The sequence below is a fragment of the Ochotona curzoniae genome, unplaced genomic scaffold (assembly GCF_017591425.1).
Source record: "Ochotona curzoniae isolate NIBS_2020 unplaced genomic scaffold, NIBS_Ocur_1.0 contig_50, whole genome shotgun sequence".
Taxonomy (NCBI): domain Eukaryota; kingdom Metazoa; phylum Chordata; class Mammalia; order Lagomorpha; family Ochotonidae; genus Ochotona; species Ochotona curzoniae.
This window is the reverse complement of record NW_024466446.1, coordinates 4,812,836-4,835,394: the sequence shown is the minus strand read 5'-3', so window position 1 is coordinate 4,835,394 and position 22,559 is coordinate 4,812,836. Positions and strand designations below refer to the sequence as shown.

The window sequence follows — 22,559 nt, the reverse complement described above, 5'->3', positions numbered from 1 at the left end:
TTAAATATGGAGTGCTTCACGAATTTGCAAGCCATCCTTGCGCAGGGGCCATGCTAATCTTTTTTTTTTTTTAAAGATTTATTTTATTTTTATTGGAAAGGCAGATATACAGAGAGGAGAGACAGAGAGGAAGATCTTCCGTCCGATGATTCACTCCCCAAGTGAGCGCAACGGCCGATGCTATGCCAATCCGAAGCCAGGAGCCTCTTCCAGGTCTCCCGCGCGGGTGCAGGGTCCGAAAGCCTTGGGCCCACACGGAGGGGCCTATCGGGGGCTGCAGCCGCGGAATTCCTGCTGGGGTCATTGGGGCAGCTACACGCCTGCAGGTGGCATGAACTGCTCTGGGCACTGGGAAGGCCCTCAGCTGCCAACAGCACCATGGCAGTGTGCTGCTTGAGATTCCTGCCACCCTGTATGTGTCTGGGTGCTTTGCCCAGCCCCAGCCCCACGCCCAATTCCAGTTTCCTGCTCATGGGAGGCAGCCCTAGGATGTGGCAGGTGGCGGCTTGACTAGCCCAGTCCCTGTCACCCACCTGAGACACGCAGTCTCCTAGCTCGGCCCGGTCCGAGTCTGGGCAAGGAAACCAGTGTGTGTAGGAATGTTCCCTTTCCATCTCTCCCTGTTTGCGCACTTTCAAGAGGCACTGCCCTAGTGAGGTTAGACCCCAGGCAGTGTGCCAGTGTAGTCCCCTAGAGGCCCGGCCGCCTCACACCCCCTGCAGGAACCCTGGCTGGCACCCCAGTGCCTCCCAGTACCCACAAGAACCAGGGAAAAGCATTCCAAACACCATGTGCCGAGAGGCCTGGCACGAGCCTGGGGCAGGAGGCTTCAATTGCACCAGAAGAGAACATCCCTTGGGCACCGGTGTCACCCTCCAGAGGCCTAGTCCTGACGGAAGCCGAGCCAGATCAGCAGCCGCTCCAGCAAGGTGATGGCGCGGGACAGCCAACCATCGCTGCCAAGGGAGGAGACAGATCAGCCCCCAGCAGCCTCCCCACCCACCAGGCAAACCCAGCACTGGCCAGGCCTGGGCAGCAGGCAGCCTCCATGCCCTGGGTCCTGCCCCTCCCAGCGTGCTCCAGGGTGGGGCTGGGTCCCTAACCGAACCTGCTCCTGGGGATGCAGATCCCAGGCCTAGGGAAACACCCAAAGTAGCTGGGCCAGGACCTCGCCTTGCAAGGATGAGTGTTCAACCCCGAAGCCCACCCTGAAATGGCAGGGGACGCTGGCACTTCCTCCTGAACTAGTGCCTCCGCTCTCGGGAGGGTAACAAGGCAAGCACCGCGTGCTGCTCCGAGGAGGGCCCCGGCTGCAACTGGGGGCAGGAAATGCGTGTGGACATGTGCAGGTGCCAGACCACGCCCACTTCTCTGAGGACTTTTGGAAGGAACTAGCCGAGCAGGAAAGTAGTCCCCTTTCTTCTGATGACACACCCCACCCAGGTGAGGTGATCCCATCACACCCTCCTACAACCCCTCCCCCACCCACCGGACCACCAGGGCCCCTGCGGCTGGGATGGGCCCAGGGCAGGTGACAGCCCTTACCTGGGCATCTCACCGCTGGCAGTGTAGCCATCCTTCAGAAGCATATCAAAACCATGCAGACTTGCTGGCAAAGAGAGGAGACACGGTCAGAGCCAGGATGGGTTGGCAATGGTGGCAGAGAGGGTGTCCCATCTCCCTGCCAGCCCAACTCCCCAGCAAGGGAACCAGGTAGACAGCCTGGACAGTGCCCAGAGGGGGCCCATCTCATAGCCCTGCAGACTGAAAGGTGCATGGTCTGCCCACACAGACTTCCAAAACGCAGGACGCAGTCCTGCAGGGGCGTTACACACCCACAGGGGTGCCAGCTCAAGTCGCTGCTGCTCCATTTCCCATCCAGCGCTCTGCTTAAAGCGCGGAAGGCAGAGGACGAAGGCAGAGAGCTTGGGCCCCTGCACCCATGGGGGAGACCCACATGGAACTCTGCTGGCTCAGCTCTGCGCTTGCCGAGTTAGCAGATGATCTGTCTCTACCTTTTGAATAAATTCTTTTTTCCAGTTTGCAAAGCAGGATTTGTTTAGGAAAAAAAGGGGCAAAGGGCTCCTGCTGGCATGAGGGGGCTCCATGTGTCCAGTGGGGGAAAAAGACACCCAGACCTGCCATAGTGGCAGGAGGCGGGAAAGAAAAATCCGAGTTAATGATGGAGATGGTGTCTCTTACGCACCATCTCAGGAGTTACCCAAAGGACAAAATTTTAAATAAATTCTTAAAAAGAAGTTATGGAAAAAATAAAAGATGCCTATTTGGGTGCAGAAAAACTCTCAAGTCCTTGCAGCTTGTTTTCTGGGTGAGTCACGGGGCTCCCAGTTTAGTGGACTCAGGTTTAGGGTCTACTCCACCTGACCCAACCCATAGAGTAGCAGGCGGCCAAGCCCTGGTGTGCACCCCGGTGCTCCTGGTGCGGGATCCCATTCCAGTGACACCAGCCTGGCCCTGGATGCAGCAGGCAGCACGCATCGAGGTCCCCACACAACTTGGGTCCAGAAACTCCTTTAAGCCTTTACCCCTAAGGAAAGGATCAACACTGCCAGGAATCTGCTATCAGAACATTCCAGCAGAAAGCAAGTGAGGTGTTGAAATCTACCCCTCACCGGGGCTGGGGGGGATGGGAGGGGACACACACAACACAACACAACCTAGATGGCGGCACACTCGGGGAAGGGCACCTGCCTGTCATGGTCTCCCTCCTACATGAAGTCCTCCCACCTCCATAGCTTAACGCAGGCATGCATGACAGGATGGTAGGGAGAGATGCCCCATCCTCCGGGCCATGGTCTTCCTCCACATGCCACACACTTACCAGTCTGGTTCTACAGATGCAACAGGCAAAGGATCTCCACAGCCACAGACTGGGTGGCCGTGCTGGGTCAGGATGCACTTCCCTGTCACCTGCCAGGGTGTCACAATGGGACTTTGCCCAGGCGATGAGCTGCTCCCTATTATCTACAACTGGCTAAAATGCAAGATTTCTGACAGTTACATGCCATGACTCGCATCACCTCGTTAAGTCCTCACGCATGCTGCTTAGGTAAGAACTCCTACTTCCATTTTACTTCAGATGCAGAGGGGGTTAACAAGGTAAGGTGCAGGAAATGGGGGGTGGGCATACGCCAGCGTGGCTCCAGATGACAAAGCAGGGGGATATCCAGGGCCAGGGCTCTCTGTGGAAGCTCCCCACCTTGCCCCAGCCATGCAGCCCTGGCAGCTCAGGCCCCATGGTGAGGAGCAGCTATGCCCAAGCAGACCCATCCTAGCACCCAGAGGCAAGAGCCACTGGGTCAGGAGGGTTCGGGAGGCAGCCGTCACATGCAGGATGTGTGAGTCGGATCCTGCTAGGATGCTAAAGAACTCAGCATCCCTACAGCCAGCCAAAGCCCAGCTCCCCAGAGGGTGTGCGCAGAACTCAGAACAAGTGCCTGTCCCTCCGTGGGATGTTGTGAACATGGAGTCTTAGCACCCTGCCCCCAGCAGAGGCCTCCAGGAGGGAGGGCAGGAAATGCAAAATCCTTGTTTACCCTTTGGAGTCCCGAGGAGGTGGGCCAGAGGTGGGCTGCGGGAGGTGACCCCACAGCAGGAGCCCTCCCTGGCTCCCGGCCTCTTCTCTGAGCAGGTGCTATAACCCCCCAAGTCCAAGCGCTGGCTGTAGCTGCTACAGGAGGAGAAGCTGCCAGGCAGGCCCCTAAGTGGGTCAGAGCCCCTGGACCAGGTCAAGACGCCTCAGAAGAAATGTGACCCATGACCCAGTGCCCTGTTTGAACCTGCACCCTTCCACTTGGATGCACCCAGAAGAGCTTTCAGGGGAGGATGCCGTCTGCCCAGCGCGGCCCTGCCGGCTGTCCCAGCCGAGAAGGGTCTGCAAGGAGAAGCACCAAACCAAATGACACCTTGGTTAACTCTTTTAATTATGTGGTTGTAATTATACAATTTGCACTGTTCAACATTTTATATAAAACCGGTAACAATACACAAGAATTCCAAATGCAACAATACGTATCAAACTCCATAGAACTGCAAAGATTCCAGCCGCTGTGACGCTTAGTCTTAAAAATACCTCCAGGAGAAGGGACATCACATAGCCAGGTCTGTCTCCGTTTTATAAAAGCAGGATTAGAAATATACATTTTAATACAAAAAAAACCTGAAAGGATCAAATATGGATTACTCAGTTACATTCTAAAACTTGTAAGAATCTGTACACGAGTGCACATGAGGGAGACGTCTGCAAAGAAGTCCTATAAAACGTCGGCACTCCCGTCAGAGGACCGCACTGCTGACGGCGAGGACCGAACCGGATGGTTAAGGAGCTGATTCCCCACACACTACGGGCCATTGTCGTGTTTCCGCCGGCAGGCAGCAGGGGGGGCTCGCGAGCAAGGGGCGCACAGTGGAAGATAATTAAACGCGAACTTTTCCTAAGGGTGGCTGTTCGCGATGGGCACTGCTTTTCAAAATCCAACTACTGTTTCTTAAAAAAAAAGAAAAAAATGCACAAGAGAATAAGTGGTGGCACTGTTTCTAGAATAAACAGCAGCAGAGTGCATCACACGTTTGTCGAAACTCGCGACCCAGGTCAAGGGCAGGTTCCAACTGGGGACTCTGTACACGTTTGTCCGGGTTCAAGTAGAGGTAGATGCACCCCCCACTCCCTACAACCTGCTGGGGAGAGGGGTGGGGAGGCAGTGGGGGAAGTGGGGTGGGGAGGCAGTGGGGGAGAGGGGTGGGGAGGCAGTGGGGGAGAGGGGGGGGGAGGCAGTGGGGGAGAGGGGTGGGGAGGCAGTGGGGGAGAGGGGTGGGGAGGCAGTGGGGGAGAGGGGTGGGGAGGCAGTGGGGAAGTGGGGTGGGGAGGCAGTGGGGGAGAGGGGTGGGGAGGCAGTGGGGGAGAGGGGTGGGGAGGCAGTGGGGGAGAGGGGTGGGGAGGCAGTGGGGGAGAGGGGTGGGGAGGCAGTGGGGGAGAGGGGTGGGGAGGCAGTGGGGGAGAGGGGTGGGGAGGCAGTGGGGGAGAGGGGTGGGGAGGCAGTGGGGAAGTGGGGTGGGGAGGCAGTGGGGAAGTGGGGTGGGGAGGCAGTGGGGGAGAGGGGTGGGGAGGCAGTGGGGAAGTGGGGTGGGGAGGCAGTGGGGAAGTGGGGTGGGGAGGCAGTGGGGGAGAGGGGTGGGGAGGCAGTGGGGGAGTGGGGTGGGGAGGCAGTGGGGGAGAGGGGTGGGGAGGCAGTGGGGGAGAGGGGTGGGGAGGCAGTGGGGGAGAGGGGTGGGGAGGCAGTGGGGGAAGTGGGGTGGGGAGGCAGTGGGGGAAGTGGGGTGGGGCTGGCTGGAAACTTCTGGGAACTGGACAAGCAGAGAAGGAGGGGGCACTGCGTAAGGAAGGCTCCCTGCCAGAGGAGGGCCTGAGGCCCACCACACTGCAGGACAGCATGAAGCCCAGCTCCACGGACACTCCTCCCCTGGAATGGCCCTGCCTCGGTGGCCTGAGTCCCCCAGACGCTGCTCAAGTAGCCCCGGGAAAGCTAGGACATGACCATGACCTCAAGGGCCAGGATCCCTCCTGCCATTCACGGTGCCCGGAGATGTGACGTCATTGGGAGGCTTTCCCAGTGGGTGCCATGGGGACTGCAATGCTAGCCGGGAACTCGAGCAGCCAACACAGAAGGTAAACCCTCCACCCCAACACACACACACACACACACACAGTGCTATGGAGAACAGTAAAGCTCCCAGGTCCCACTCGTGGCCAAGACCCCGAGTGGCCTATGGATTGCTTCTGACGGATACAAAGGCAATGGTCTGGGGGTGGGGAGCTTGGCTTTCCTTGTCCCCTGGAGCACGTGGGCAGAGGACGGCCCCAACGGGAGCTAAGGAAAGGAAGCGGACCCTGAGATTTCTATGTATTATGCTCACTACAGCCTGCAACTCAGCGCTGCCTCTTGGCACAGCTCTGGCGAGGGGAAGGTTCCTTCCTCCCACCCAAACTGGTTCCAAATGACGCAGAGCCACGGCAGATCTGTGACCTGGGGGGCGAATGCCAAGAGCTGGCACCACCTCACTGACACAGTGCCTGGCGGGGGGTGGGGGGAGGGCCACATACCAGGCTGACCCTGGTCTCTGCCAGGCAACACTGCCTGGCATCACATCAGCAGCCTCTAACCTGTCCATCCCACTCAGCTTGAGCAACGGACCGGCCCGCGAGGCCTGCACGGTCATCGGGTCATCATCCCACATTCCCCACACCCGGGCAGGCCACGGCTGCATTACACAACTAAATCAACCATTGCCCCTTAGCATGGAAGCAACCGGACATGGCGGCACAGCCTTCCTGTAGTAGGGACCCCGGCTTTTTTTTTTTTTCCTTAGCAGCAAATAAACTGGGAGTTGTGCGATTGCTTTGTCACAGCCCTGCTGCGTCCCAGGGGGCTGCGCGCAGAAGGCACTCTGCATGGTGGGGTTCCCCGACCCAAGGCAACAGTGAGATCTCTTCCCACCAAAGGCTGTGCGGCCGGCTGCAGCCAGCTCACAGGAGGCGAACATCCCACGGCGTCAGAGAGAACGACGAAACCGCAAGGCAGGAACAGTTCTGTCCGAAGCCACGACTGTCCGGGATCACCGTTTCCAGCAGGGAAACGCAAGGGCGGGCGCGGAGAGACGCGGTGTGAGAGGCGGCCCTGCCGGGCGCCGCTGTCCGGCTTGTCTCCCGAGTTGCTGATGGAAGGCGCTTGCTCACCCGCTCTCCGGAGCAGAAGCCGACCCGGACGCCAGGACACGCGTGCTGGCTTCCACAGACGGGGTAATAAAGCACTTTGGTGGAAGACGAGCAGCTTGGGGCATTTCACGGAGTTAATGTCCCCACTGTGCGACAGATGCACGAATGTGAAATTGTCATCACATTCGAGAAGCATCGCCGGGGGCCTCCGGTCTCCCCCAGGCCGGGGGCCTGCCTGATTGCCATCGCAGGACACACACACACACACACACTCACACGCACGCACGCACGCACCCACGCACACTGCACGGGTGGGCGGCAGCAGGGGACGCTCTGTACCCCAGAGGGCCCACGTATTTACACCTGAGACTGAATTCACAACAGCTTTTCTGCAGTTCCACGTGAGCTGAGGCTACAGAGCTGGGCGCTTCTTCAAAGCGCCCGCTCACCAGCCCAACTCAGCAAGTCACGAGTTCGATTCCAGCTCCAGCGGCCGCTGTCTTCACTGAGATCAACTTCTTAGGTGGAAAGTGCCTACGGCTGCTGGAACTGTTTTCATCACGGAGGAGCTGTGCCAAGTCTGGTCACGGCTTGCTGCTCCCACAGCCGTCCTCCTTACTTTAGCGCAAGACTGTTTTAGTCCTTGAAATGGAGGGACTGAAGGAGAAAGGAAAGGAAAAAAAAAAAAAAGGAAAGAATTTTACCATGAAGGTTCTGGAATGTTCCAGAGGTGGTCACCCGAGACAGGGAAGGCAACATAATAAAAAATACCAACATGCTTTTAGAAAACCTACAACCGTGTGTAACCGTTCCAGGACAAACATGTCGGAGGAGACAGAGAAATGTCCACAATCAAAGTAAAGACATGGAAAGGAGAGGCAGCGCGGAAAAAGGGCTCAGGTCTGCAAAGCCGATCAATCAATAAATCAAACGAACAGAACAAGGAAAAGTGCAGGGGAACGGATGGGCAGCAGGACAGTGAGGTACCAGCATGCCGCCACGGGCGCTTGTCGCAAAGCACTCCTTTTCCTTCTGTCCCTCTGCGGAACCAGGCTGTGGGAAGAGTGGAAAGAACAAGCCGATAAACAAGTGCGTCACTGGCCGAGTCCAGAAGCTAGACGCCGCTCAAAAAAAAAAAAAAAAAAAAAGAAAGAAAAGAAAAAAGGGCGTTTTCCTGCTCTGCTGAGCGGGCCCGTCTGCAGGGTCACGGCCCAAATGGGGACCACCGAGCAGCCAGCCAGGCCTCCCTCCCACCCTGCTTTAGGATGTCACACTTCCAGAAGCAAAGGGGTGACGGGAGAGGCCCTCGGTGGCTGCAGCATCCGAGAAGGTCGCCTCAGAGGTCCCGCCCCCTCCACCAGCCCTGAGGGAGGCCAAGTCAGCGCGCTGGAGGCAGATAGCTGGAATTTCATAAGGGACATTAATTTTTCGCAAGATCAGCGAGAAGCAGCATGTATAAAACGTCTATTCAGAGAAGAGAACATTCTGGGACTCCCACACTGATGTGCGTTTGCAGTTGGCGGGCAGGAAGAAACAAGATGAAGGCCCACGGGGCAGGCGCTGTGAGCTGGACTCGAACTACCCGTGCAGCCAGCACACGTGACGTGGGGAGGTGGTGAGAGTCGTAAAGACCAGCTCAGCCCAAGAATCGAGGCAGCCGGGATCGGAGGCCAAGGGGAGACCCTGAGCAGCCCCCTCTGCCCCCAACAGCAGGAAGAACAGGATAAGGATGGGCCCTGGCTTTTGGCACCTGCCATGGAGATGTGACTCAGAATGTGAAGTCACTTCCTTAGAAAAACGGATGAAGTTATGAAAAAAAAAAAAAAAAAAGACTGCCCCCCCCCCCAAGAAACGCATCCCCCCACACGTGCGAAGACAGCAGGGAGGCAGCCGGCTGCTCTCTGGACGCGCTGACGTTTCAAAGAGAAACCTGCAAGAGGATGCAGAGGGCAGAGCGGGCACAGCACCTCTGCCACGTCCCAGTCACGCAGCAGCTCAGCTCACAAGGCCGGCGACCACACACAAGAGCGACCACTCTGACACGAGAAGACGCCAAGGACTGCCTCCTCCAACACACACCCGAGTGGGCACTGCCAAAATTCCAGGGAAAACGAAACAAGATTTTCCTTTGGGTCTAGATCCAGGAAGATGTGGCTGGCATCCATTTCCCATGAACTTTTTGAGTGCCAGGGCTTGTTTATTCCTTCACCTCCCCTGCCCCAAGGAGAGTCTTTCGTGTTGGTGCCAGCGTTCTCCAGGGGCGAAGGGCCTCGTAGCAGACCGCCAGAATGCACACAGGAAAGGTCAAGGGCCAAGCTCCTAGGACAGCAACGATGCAAACAGACAACAGATGAGCCTGCACAGACAGGGTCCCCCACACCCAGCAGTGGGCCACCTTGGCGTCCTGGGGGCCTGCAAGGTGTGTTGTTTGGGTCTGCCTTCCCTTTAGTGCTGCTGTTCAAAGACTCCGAGTATGTTACGATGACTCAGCACTGTCACAGCTGCTCCAAGGATGCCGTAGCAACAAGGGAAACTCCCTGGTCGCTCTCAAGCAAGCAAGACGAGTCACACCCAGCAGGGTCAGAGCCGTGCCTCTGGGCTGCACCTGACTCCCGTGGGTTCCTGCATGCACGTGGGGGCAACTTCCTTTCAACATCTGTGGGTGGGGAGCGACCGGAAGAGGTCAGACAGCAAGGTGGCTCAGTCGCCTCGCGTTCTGCCAAGTCTTCGCTCAGGGTCCCATGTGGCATTGCGAGCTGCCTTTTCAAAGGCTTTCGGTATCTCTTCTAACTCTGCCAGGTGCAACGGGCAACCAACCTGATCTAGACCTGTCCAGGGGCCTCAGCAAGCTCACAAACTCACGTGCCAAGGCTGACGTGGGGTCAGATCCTCCGCGGGGAACTGGATACGGCTCGACAAGCCAGATCCAAGTTAGTCAACTCTTCCTCCCTCTAACCTAACAGCATGAGCCCAAAAAGTGCAACGATGCGTGCAAGACGCGGGGCTGTGGAGGAAGGCCGAGCCCGCAGACCTGGGGAGCAAGGGCATTCCCTCGGGGCCTGCCAAACACACTCTCGCAACAGCACGCTCGGCATCTGGAATTTTAGCACTCCTTTCTTTTTTTTTTTTTTTAAGTCCCATTTCTCTCGTTATAGAAAAAGCAGAAAATGAGAAAGCAATCTAGAGGAATTCTGTCCCCAGACATTCCTGCCAGTCAGAAGCACTGCCAGGACCCTGTCATCTTTCGTATTTCTGTAAAGATATTCTCAAGAGGAATGTTTAGGATTCAAGAGCGTATGTGTCTACGATCCGTTCCTGACAAACTGGAAATCCTCAAGTCACGAGGGTCTCCTGCTCACGCAAGTGTCAGCGCGTGGGAAAGTACACCAAAGAATGAGCAAAGGCTGGGGCCGCCCACTGCCTGACACCCACAGAGCATGTGTGACCAGGGTGGCTGTGGTCCGGTGGTGGCCACCTCTGCTGAGAACCAACTCAAGCCTGCCCATGGGGCATCCGGTCCAAGGCAACCAGGACACTAGGCAGGACATGACGAAGCCGGGAGAACTGGGAGGGCATCCCACGTCCGGCTGTGACCCCTTCAGGCCATGTGCTGGGAGAGATCAGCTGGCCCACCGTGCACACACAGGGCAGGGACCCACAACTCCTAAAAGGAGGACTCCTCCTTCCACTGCACACTCCCTCTAGAGGGACCTTCTTTTGGGGTACCTTGAAAGAAAACGTCCACTTGGCTCGTGAAGAGCACTCGTGGTCAGACAGGCAGTCCCTGGTCACTGCTGCCTTCCGGTGGCAGCCGAGGGCCAGTAGGCCAGGAAGGCACTCAACACCCCAGCCAGCATGCCTCCCCCAGAGAGCTGGGGGTTCCTTAAGGGAAACCTCCAACAACGGCACACTCCGGCTGGCCCATGCCATGCCCTGCAGAAACCGGAACGGAGCAGCACACGCTGCAATGCTTTCTCCGACCACGCCGGCCACGGCAAAAATACACTTGATTCAAGTCCTGGTCCCAGGGGCTCTGCTGCCTCCAAGCCGCACGTCGCTCTGCCAGAGGCAGGATCTGGAAAGAGCGACTCCTGGACCGTGTCCCAAGAGCGGGGCCCTTTCTCACCTTTTCAAACTGCTCCTCCTTGAAGCAGACCTGGTGGCTCTGTGAGCAATGCCAGCATTGCCAGGAGCGTCAGGTTCAGACGGTTTACGGCTCTGAACACTGGACTGCAGAATTACTCTGAAAACAGTGGGGAAAAACAGGATTACAGTCACTGAAACACCGTTCACGCAGCAGCCGGGAGAAGCAGGGCTCGTTGGCACTCGGGTGCACATGGGCCTCCTGAAACCCACATTCACACTCAGCACCTGGGGAGGCCCCGGGAGACGCCCAGCGTGCTCTGGCCTTTGCATAGGTCCCCAACGAAGAGAACCAGCAGCCGAGCCGAGCTTGGGGTCCAAAGTAACAGAAGTCTCAGCTTCCCAGTGGTAAGCAACCACACACACACACCACAGAGGAGCTCCAAATACTGCAGAACATTGAGCCTGACCTCACACGTCTACCCCGCATGCGCTTTCAGGGCTGGCCCTCTGGGCGATGAATCAGTATTAATTTTATAAATACTTCAGGAATTTTAAGTATACTCAAGAGTTTTGTCTAGATTACATCTATTTCTTGATTTCCTAGTACCACTAAAGTGAAAGTGAAACCAACAGAATCTGGTTAGATTTGTCTGAAAACGCTCAGCAATGTTAAGGAACGGATCGATGCCAATGGCATGGAATGGCATGGCCGTCAGGACGGACTGCCCGGAGAGCAGCCCGGGGTGCAGGAGAGCCTTAGGGAACACAAGCTCTTCAGGTTTAACTTAGGGAAATCAGAAAAACACGTTTGAGATGCTAGGACGTTCTTGAAGAAATAACAGCCGGAAAACCCAACTACATGCACACATTTACAAATATCAGCTTTGATTTTCTCTAAAAGCTTTCATCTGCCAGACTAAACATAGAAGTGAGAGTAACAACTACTTCATAAAAGTGGAAACTGCAACTGAGCGAGTAGACCTGCCCCGTACGCCCGCATCACCCACGTGTTACTCAACGATCAACTGCAAGTCATCAGCATGCACTGAGGAGTGTGGTGCTAAGGACGCACGCGCAGACACTGCCTCCACGTGGATGCCAGTCTGTGTCCAGTGCTTTCCTGCTCAGGTGCCTGGGAAGGCAATGGAAGCAGCTCTGGGGCCGTGGACGAGGCGGGTTCACTTCTTGGAGTCGCTTGTTCTGAGGGAGACGCTGACGATTCATCTCTGGCTGGCATCTGGGTATGGCCCTCTGCCCAGTGCGAATGCCTGGTGTAATTCCAGCGTCTTCCGAAACCCAAGGCCCTGTGCCTGGCGGCAGTCCCCTCACCCACTCCTTTACCTAGGGGCTCCCTTAGAAATGCTGCCCCCACTTGCAGAGAATCTGAGGCCACTGATGGCTGACAGGCACAGGCAAGTACCACGCCGTAAAGTCAGCTACATAACAGGCTGGCACTGTGATGTTAGGAAGGACCAGCATCCACAAAAGGGCACCAGGTCAGCTCTCAGCTGCTCCACCTCCATTCCAGCTCCCTGCTCAGGCGCCTGGGAGAGCAGGGAGGACAGCCCCAGTGCTTGGGACTGTGCACGGACTTGGAAAATTCACAAGTTCCTGGCTCCAGACTTCAGCCTGGGCCAGTCGTCTCGGCCATTGCAAACATTTGGGGAGTGAACCAATGAATGAAGATCTCTCAGTCTCTGTGTAACTCTGCCTTTTAAATCACTCACACAAGGAAAACACAAGAGACAGTCCATTGCCCATGTGGTGATTCCCAGCTCACCAAATTCAGTAGTACTGGAGTATTTAAATACTTTTTTTTTTTTAAGTTTTGTTTAATTGCAAGGTCAGATATACAGAGAGCAGGAGAAACAGAGAGGAAGATCTATCTGATTCACTGCCCAAGTGGCTGCAATGGTTAGAGCTGAGCTGATCTGAAGCCAGGATCCAGGAGCCTCTTCCAGGTCTCCCACCAGAGTGCAGGAACCCAAGGCTTTGGGCCGTCCTCAACTGCTTTCCCAGGCCACAGGCAGGAAGCTGGATGGGAAGTGGGGCAGCCGGGAGTAGAACTGGCATCCATATGGGATCCTGGAGCACCCAAGGTGAGGACTTCAGCTGCTGGGTTACCATGCTGGGCCCATTTAAATACTTTTCAAGAAAAGAAATTATCACTATATCAAGCAGCCATTCTTAGGTTAGTAGGAAGCATCTTTTAAAAGCTATTTTTTCCTCTAAAAATTAGCACAAATGAACATGAAATAATTTAAATCTCTAATGGCAGATAACCCTGGAACTTTGAGCCTGAGAGAATGACAGAAATTCAGAGTGCATGGATCACACCGGGGAAGGTTCTAGATCTTGTGCTTAGGATAGGCAGCCGTCCGATGTGGGGACTGCATCAACAAAGCCAGTGCACCTAGAAGTGACCAGGGACAGCCCGATGAGATGGACACAGCTGCCCTTCGTGGGGCGTGCTCACCCCTTCGCCCTCCGCGGAGTAACAGCGCCTGAGCGACCCACCCCTGGGTCTTTCCTGAAAGAAATCTTCAGCCCGACGCCTCTGTCGCAGAGACCGAGGGCACACACTCCTCCCTGTGGTATCTTTAGGGACCTACCACCTCAAAATGCCTGCTGCTCAGCAGGGAAGTCACCAGGGCCAATTCTGCACTGTTTATACTGTCCCCAGTGTCAGGGAACAGCTCTCTGAACAATGGGCCTGGGCACCTCACCAACAAGGCCAAAGGGCTGTCATGGTGGAATGTTCCAGGCACGCCAGAAAAGGGCTGGCAACTCCTCAGACAATGCTTCCTCGCCTGCCAGCAGCTGTGAGCAACAACAGTAAGCCAAAGCATCCACCTTAAGCAGTAAGGCTAGGTGCCCGGCACGGTAGCCTAGTGGCTAAAGTCCTCGCCTTGCATGCACTAGGACACCATGTGGGTGCTGGTTCATGTCCTTGCTGTTCCAATTCCCATCCAGCTCCCTGCTTGTGGCCTGGGAAAGCAGTAGAGGATGGCCCAGAGTATTAGGACCCTGCACCCACGTGGGAGACCCTGCACCCATGTGGAAAGAAGCTCCTGGCTCCTGGCTCCGGATCATCTCAGCTCCGACCACTGCGGCCACTTAGGGGGTGAATCATAGGACACAAGATCTTCCTCTCTATCTCTCCTCTCTATATATCTGACTTTCCAATAAAAACAAACAAATCTTTAAAAAGAAAGAAAGAAAAAAAAAAAAAACCCAGTAAGGCCTGTTTGAAACAAAGTAACTTGTGGAGGGAACTCCAAAGATTGCACCTGCTGACATCATGGCACCTGATACAAGCTTTTTGATCCCACATTTTAGAGACTTACAGAAAGGAAACCAGCCTGAGAGAGCATGTTTAAGCTTACACCGGGAGAGGTATCAGAAGCACAGAGTGCATTTCCACACGTTCAGAACTCCCCACACTGCGAACATCTTGGCCACTTGGAACACTGTCAGAAGAACAAAGCCACGCAGCGTGCTTCAGTCAGAATAGGTGAGAACAGTCTTACCGAGAGGAAAAACCGCCTCAGACAAAGCTACATCAGAAACACAGCACTCGTGAACAGGCAGCGACAGGCCTGTATTTCAAATTTAGTCAAGAAAACACCATGCAGGAGAACATATCTGAAGAGGTATCTTGAATTTTGAAGGATGGAATCTGCCTGACTTAAAAATCTTTCTCCGTCCTAGAAAAACACTCAGCAGAGCCACATCATGCCAGAGTTACTGCGACAGAATTTTGACTTTGGAAGAGATCCTGGAAATGAGTGGCTTCCACAGGCCAAGTGGGGGCAAGGGAAGGAACTTTGAACAAGTCCATGCCGCTTCACGGTCACCGTGGTCACTGTGCAGGTGAAAGCTCGCACCAACCACGCTGGTCCGCATCGGCCCAAGACCTGCTTCTGTCGGGGCAAGCAGCAAAGCGGAAGCAGAGGGCGAGCCAAGCCCAAGAGCAGACGGGAAGCGCGCACGCCTGGTCCCTCCCCTTCCCCGCTCACTGGACAGAAGCCTGTGTCACCTGCAGGGCAGCGGGGGAGGACGCGCCCCCACGAAGGGGAGACCTGGCAGAGATGCTGTGGGCGGAGAGCCACGCCAACCTGGGAGGCGGTCTTCACTGGACAGCAGTGTCACGAAAGCAGGTGTTAGGAGCAGATGATGAGTGGGAAAAGCCCTTGGGATGGGCAGACATGCAACTCAGATGTCTGAGTGCCCAAGATCACTGAATGTGAGATGGCAAAGAGGCTCCAGCAGCATCCTTACACACAGACGGCTCACAGCAGGCACAGATTAAAACCACCTTCCCCTCTGTAAAGGGCATGGCGAGGTCTCCCCTCCCACCACCATCCCGTTCTTCGGAAAGAGTCAAGAAAGCTAAGAGAGCCGAGAGTGGCCAGCGCATGCACTGCGAGGAGCACACGGGAGCACCGACAGGGAGCACCGGGAGGGGAAGGGGGCGGGACACTTACACAGCAGCTCGCTGCCACACAGCTCTCATCAGAACTCGGGATGGCTACTGTGCTCTGAAACCATCGAGACACAACAGCAGGATGGGAAGTATGTGGTCACACACAATCCACCAGATGACAACACTACACAGTGCAGAGGTCAGCACCGCTAGGGGGCATCTGGAAAGGGGTGAAGGGGGGAAAGACACGGTTCAAATCGGGAAGCCAAAATCAGCACCGCATACAATACCCCAACAAGCCGCAGGGGAGCACCCCAGCCCTCCAAGGCCTGGGGCAGCTGGGGTGAGGGTGCAGGGGGCAGGAAGTGAGCAGGGGGCTGCTTCCGCGGGGACACAGAGGCTGAGTTCCATCTCTATCTAGGTGGCCACTGCCCCTTCCTCACTTAACCCGACGATTCTGAAATCAGCCCTCAGTGAGTCCAATTCTTCAGAGAACACAGGGCATGCACACAAAGCAAACTCAACCAAACCATGGAGGAAAATGCGACAAAATTCAAACAACGAAGGAAGCACAGAACAACACCCAACCAACCAGGGCACCGCCGGCCAACGAGCAAGGCTGTGGGAATCAGAGCTGCAGGTGTACACGGCCCAGCAGAGCAGGGCTGCTCCCACGTCAGTGCAGGGACACGGCAACGCCTGGAACACACCGAGACCCGCATACGCCACACAACTGAGCCCCATTTCACTTGGCGGCCCTGGGCATCTCCCTCGCCTCTCGTCATTCTTATCACCCTGACTTGGGTGCCGCTCTGAAGAGGAAGAGTGGCAACTCCTTGTGCCCATCGCCCTTCCAGATGGTCAAAGGCCCATCAAGCAGGAAATGACTGCCCTGGCTGACCGGGCTGTCCGTCTGGACGCCCTCAACGTCGCTGCGCTCCTCCACAGCAGACAAGGATTAAGCTAAAGGCCGGACCCAATGGAAAACCTAACCTCATCCAGCAACTCACACACACACACCATCTCGTTCAGAAAATCCAGGTGCCTGGATCTTATTTCTCTGGTAAGGCTCATGGCACTATAATTATTATTTCTAACCGCTGACTCAGACATCCGTCTAGGGGGAACTTTAAGGGATTTTCCAGGGCAATTGCATTTCTTCCCCCCCCCGTAAGATGTAATTCTACTCTCTTTAAGTCATTTTATTTAACAATCAGCATGCAAAAAGACAGGAGCAAGGCGCAACTTAAAAACTACCAGATCAGTTTCTGCAGATAGTAAACTAGCTGGAAAGGCCTGGAAATCATTCTGATGGATCATTCCGAGGATGCTACGCTATCCTCACAGGAGCCAGGATCAGACTGAGAAAATGACTGTTTTACCATTCCCAGCAACGTAAAACTGTCCCCAAATACTGACCTTTTATAAAAGAGAAATGGGGAAAGGCATTGTGGCATTAACAGGTTATGTTGGTACCTGCAATGCACCCAGCCCAGATGGGCGGTTCAAGTCCCACCTCCTCTACTTCCACTCCAGCTCCTTGCTAATGTGCCTCAGAATGCAATGGGAGACTGGACCCATCACCCATGTGGGCCACTCAGATGATGCTCCTGGCTTCAGAAAGGCCCAGCCTGTCCAACGTGACCGTGTGCAGACTGAGCCAGCCTTCTCTCTCTAACTCTACCTTTCCGATAAATAAACTTCCCAAGAGAGGGAGAGAGAACGCAGTAGTTGGGATGTTTTGTGAACTGCAACTTCCTCCTAGTATTTCCGCTGCTTGCGTTTCTCTCCCCTTCCTTCCGAGTATTTTTCTGCCACAAGTCACCACTCTCAAAGCAAGATAACTCGCCCATCGTAACAGCTGAATCAGCACTGGAATACAGGGGAGGTCACAAACCGAGCTTAGATTGAACTGAGATTTAAAATCCCAATTTCCCAGCCACAATTCTTGTGGAACCCTCCCAGGGACCTTTGTTTTTAAAATACCATCAGAGACAGGGTAGGGAAAGATGGGGAACTATGAACTGACCTCCTCTTGGAGGGCCAAAAGAGCTACCAAAAAAGAGCAAAGTGGCAGCTGTTCCATTGAGGACTGGAAAAACAGCAGCCGGGCGACCACTGAGCTGTTGGATGCTAAGAGGCAAGGAATGGGGTTTTGCTGTGACTCACCAAAACCCCCACAGTTAGCCTGGAAAAACGTTGTAATCTGCTTTCTTCTCCAGAAATGTGACTTAAAAATCCATTCGCTGTACATGTGGAGAGGAGGCAGTTTTGAGTTTATTCTCTTGTTTCTTCGGTCACAACTGCAGAAGGGATCCTGGCTGGCTGCTGTTGCATTTTTTTTTTTAACCTGTACCATTTACCTTGACTTGAACATAGGCCCAAAGGACTCTGGTACCCGGGGTGGTGTCCTTTACTCTAGTAAGCGGTAAGGTGGAGTGGACTGAACGAACGCTGACCCTGGCCAAGGCCTACCCACCGTGGCCTTAGGACCTGCTTGCACCTGAGCGACAAGGCTCACTTCTGACTCTGAACCAGCTGGGCCTCCCAAATCCGGGAGGAACAGAATCCTATGTAGGCTTTGCTTGTGATTCTGAAGTTATTAACAATTTGAATCTTGGTTCTATTTTTGTTATTTGCAGTTTCCACACTTAACTAGCTACAAGAGACTTCTTCTAGTCTCCAGTTTCCTGGGAAAGAAGAGCGGATAATCTCAACTCCTCATTTCCGAAGGTATGGGACTAAAAAGAGGGCCTGGCGGAGACTCCCAAAAGCCTGCTGAACTTGACTCTTCGCTAAGCAGAGTCTGCAACCCCCAAATCTAATGCGACTTCTGAAGAGAAGGCAACAAAATACTGACAGCCCAACGGATGGAGGTTCTCCAAGCTCCAACTCCGGGGCACCAGCTCAGCTTTATGGGCTTGCAATTCGAAGGGTGGTCCCTGCTCTCACGGTCTCTATGGCACAGGTGAATGGTCCAGAAATGCAAGGCCTCAGGCCTTCCTCTGGTACTGCAAGGCATAGTGGAGTTTAAGAAGCACAGCTCAGAGCTGGCCGGCTTCCTCTGTCAGGGATGGAAGCCCCCCCCAGGACGATAAGCTGGAGACCACAGTACTTCAAAATGAAAGCACGCAGGCTGGGGGACTTGCATCTCAGTAAAGCGATAGGGCAGGCTCATTTTTCAGCTGATAAATTTTATGTGGCTCCCCAATGCTGCTATAAATATCCAAGAGGCGCTCAGCCAAAAATAGATCCCCCCACCTTTGACTTAAATGAAGTTAAAAACAAAATGGCATTTGGAGTTAGAATTTTCTATTCCACGATGTACTCACACAGAACAAATGACACGCAAGGCACCATTTGTAAGTGTCTGAAGTCAATAATGAGGCCCTTAATTCACATTCATGGCCCTTGATGCAGAAGAGGTGGACTCTCCGTGTTGGGTGTCTTAAGACCCGCAAGGACACAGGTCTTAAGTTACTTCTACTTTGGCACTTCACAGTTTGGGGACACAACCTGTGTCGAGCCACTTCCCACTAAAAGGGAAGCCTGCTCTCTCATCATGTTATGGTCAGGTAGTTACCGCAACACCCGCTGCTCACTGAACAAAATGAGCCATCTTCCTCATCCCTCTGCCCTCTGAACAAGCCGCAAATGTGACTCCTATGTGAAAAGGGAGGCTTCTAGAAGGAAGGGGTCCAGGGGCACCTCCTAGACCCTGACTCTAAGCACTTTGATTTTGGACCTGGCATTATATCAGGTCTGAACTAACACGAACGTATCAAGGAAGCACCTGTGATTACTGCTACCCCCGCCCACGCTGCCACCCCACAGCAGCAGGCCATCCAGTCACGGCTGACTCGACCTGCTGGTATCAAAGCAAATGTCCTGGGGCAGGCTCCTGGCTTAGCAGTTTCGCCTCCACTGAGGATGTCCAGGCTTTATCAGAGTGCCGAATCAACATCTGCCCCTCCGGCTCCCTGCCAGCGGAGACCCCGAGATGCGACGGCTTGGACTGCAGTACCATGGGTCCCCGGCACTCACGCGGGCAGCCTGCATGAAGTTCCTGGCTCCCAAGCTGGTCTGCCCTGGCAGCATTTGGGGTAACAACTCAGTGGGTGGAAATGTTCTCTCCCTTTCAGTCTGCTTTTCAAATGAATTAAAACAAAAAAAACTTTTTTTTAAATATTAAGGGGGGAAAGTATCCCAAATAACCTGGCACATGATAATGAATTTGCAGCCTGTGCTCAAGTCTGCTACACCGATGTTACACCTGCTGTCACTGCCCTGAGTGACAGGCGGCCCGTGCTGGCCAACCATGGAGAAAAGCACTGTTACTATTTGGGGGCTCAAGGGGTTTCCTCAGAGGACCCGGATAAACAAATCCAGGGGAGCCGAGCGCTTTCTAGGGAAACACTCCTAAACTTTAAAACAACTAAGGGAGAAGTCACTGCCAAGTGGCAGTGGACACGCGGCTCCACGGAGGAACACTCGAGGAAAATGCTGGCTGGGGCGGACACACACACACACACACACTCTGATCAGCATCACCAATCCCGTGAAGGAGGCCAGACTCACGTGAGGGGGATGGCCTTGGTCTTTGGCTGTCTTCGGCTCTTCAGAACCCGCAGCCTGTCGCCTTGCGTCACGCCGTTCACGCCGTCGTCATCGCTGTACTGTGTAGGCAGAGAACACTGCACTGGTGACACGGCAGAGCACAGCAGCCACTTGGGCAGATACAAACTCACTTTTACACACCCCAACTTCCTGCTGGGCTGCCTTCCACAGCAAGCTACAGGTCCCAACTCCAGACAACCGGAGTGGGATCTCACAGAGACAGGGAGGGAGGGAGAGAAAACCCAACAGCCTCTTGTCCTGTCAAGAGCCACAATGGATTTTTCACGTCTAAAAACATTCTTTTTACCATTACCGCCTACTTACCACCACTCAGCTGAGTACTGCTAACTCCTACACCCTTGGTTCTAAGGACAGACTACTGGTCCCCTAATCAGCTATGGGCAAGTGAGATAAAGAGCAGAGGCAGGACAGCACTGGGTCCCCCTAAAGAGCTCCTGTTCCCATTCTCTCTCCCACCCGCACCTCATAACGAAAACGTTTGTAGTCTAACAGACACATAATTTTCTGTTAACCATTTTTGACTGTCGAGTTCCCAAAGAGGGTTGTATGCATAAAAAACTGTGTGACGATATTCCCTCAAAATGTGCTTTATTGCTCCGGTCTACAGCTCTCTCTATTCCCTACAAGGTCCCCAACAACAACATTTCAAGTAAAAACAGCAGCGTGGCGGGGGTGGTTCCATTACCGGTTCTGCTTCTTGCTTGTCTCGGTTCTCCACCCCGTGGATGGAGATGTCATCGACGGCAGAGACCAGCCTGGAGAAGGACGTTTTGTGCTGCCCGTTCTCCTGCCCGCGCAACTTCTCACGGAAATAGTCGCCTTCCAGCCACAGGCTCGTTTGCTTCCTGCAGCGTGGAGATAGCAACAACACACGGCTTTCCAGAAAGACACACACACACACACACACACACACACACGGCCTCTTCCTACTGGACTCTCAGAGGTGAGGGCAGGCTGACCAGTGCAGGGGGACCACAAGAGCCCCCCATTTACTTACATCACCAGGAACTGCTGCTGAGGCCCGATCACGGAACCAGGCCTGCAGATTCTGAGCCAGGCAATGGTCTCGGCTGCCGTCATCCTGTAATGCTTCATGATGTAGCAGGCTATCAGAGTGCCCGTTCGGCCGAGGCCCGCTAGGAAAAGAAACACATCAGTTCAGAATTCCATGGAGTAGATGGTAATTACAAAAAAAAAAAAAAAAAAAAAAAAGGCCCATGATTGTACTTCCCCCCCAAACCATCTTTGTACGAGGATGAACCAGAGTTTAAGAAGCTCAGGTGGATGGATCACAACACCCTAGAATTCCAATTCAGTGCTCAGTAGCACAGCTGGGATGCACAGATTCTCGATGCTTCCCCCACCCACATGATTCTGTATGGAACCAACATTAAGAATCGCATTCTGAGCGGGAGTGCTCAGTTAAGCGGGGAGTGCTCCATCCGGGGCATTCTGTTGAGGGTGTCGCCATCTTTACAAACATGAATGCCTGACAGCTGGCAATGAACTCTCACATCCCACACCACGGTCTACACTACTTTTCATATTTACCGTGCCACAATTTTCCTCTTATCTAGGCTATTATGACCCAGTCCTATGACAGACCATATTCCATGTCAACACAGAGCAAAGCTTGAGACTTTTTTCTACTACACAAAACAGGGATTTTTACAGAGGTTACACTGAATCTGCACATCCTAACAACCTTAATTCATTCAATTTCTGACAAATACTGTCCTTCACTTTTGTCTTAGCTACACAAATGTTTACATCTCTTTCACTTTGTTGCTAGTGTAAATGGAACTGTGCTTTTTCAGCCTGTTCATTGCTACACCACAGAATCACAATTGCATTTTGCCTGCTGGTTTTGTACCCAGCGATTTTGCTCATTTCATTTTATTTCATTCATGCTTACCTCATGCATGCATGTTTTAAACCGTTGTGCCTTTAGGATTTCCTACAAGAAATCTTATCTAGCAACATGTAATTTACATATTTCAAATTTGGCTTGTCACTGTTTTGCTGATTTGCTATAGCTACAAATTCTTTTTTTTTAAATCGCATCACTAACATTAGCTTTTCCTGTCTACTTTCTTGGCAATTTCTTTTGTTAGATTTTATTTATTAACTTCAAAGGCAGAGTAACACCGATCTTGCACAAGCTGGTTAACTCTCCCCAAAGCCACAAAGCCACAAAGCCACCCAGGCTGGGTCAAGTTGAAGCCAGGAACCGGAAACTTCTGTTGGGTCATCCAGTTGGGAAGCAATCTGCTGCTTTCCCAGGGCCACGAGAAGAAAGCCAGACTCAAACCATCACTATGAGGTCCTGGCTGTTGTGGGAATTCAGGGAACGAACCAGAGAGTGAAAGATCCGTCTCTAGATATCTCTCTTCCAAGTAAACATAACAATTTTTTTTTAAAAAAATGAAGTATTTGTCCAGTAAGCTGACTCTGAATGATATATTTCTTCTTGTCTTTAGATATCTATTTATTTATTGAAAGCCTGAGTTTATGAAAGAGAAGGGCCCTCCTATCCACTGGTTTACTCCCCAGATGGCCAAAATGCTCAGGGATGTGCCAAGCTGAAGGCAGGATCCAGGATCCAAGGGCCAGGAGCCTGGATCCAAGGGCCAGGAGCCTGGAGCCAAGGGCCAGGAGCCAGGATCCAAGGGCCAG

At 53.9% G+C, this 22,559-nt stretch overlaps 1 protein-coding gene and 1 non-coding gene across 4 annotated transcripts in view; both read right to left on the bottom strand.

Annotated features, from left to right (window-relative positions):
- LOC121162094 lies at positions 1–109 on the bottom strand. Its single transcript, XR_005884757.1, has one exon. It is a non-coding gene; the product is annotated as a U6 spliceosomal RNA (small nuclear RNA).
- A 6,601-nt stretch (positions 110–6,710) lies between these two features.
- The window catches only part of CDC14B (cell division cycle 14B), a 68,119-nt gene continuing 52,270 nt past the window's right edge, over positions 6,711–22,559 (bottom strand). For 2 of the 3 annotated variants that reach the window (XM_040988863.1, XM_040988864.1), the window contains exons 10-14: positions 20,881–21,019; positions 20,569–20,728; positions 19,824–19,921; positions 10,860–10,976; positions 6,711–7,390 (exon numbers count right to left, since the gene is read on the bottom strand). In XM_040988863.1, the coding sequence (XP_040844797.1) occupies positions 7,354–7,390; positions 10,860–10,976; positions 19,824–19,921; positions 20,569–20,728; positions 20,881–21,019 (551 nt within the window). In that variant the 3' untranslated portion in view covers positions 6,711–7,353. Of the gene's footprint in view, positions 7,391–7,720; positions 7,787–10,859; positions 10,977–19,823; positions 19,922–20,568; positions 20,729–20,880; positions 21,020–22,559 lie in introns of all 3 variants that reach the window. The other variant, XM_040988862.1, reaches the window with a different exon arrangement.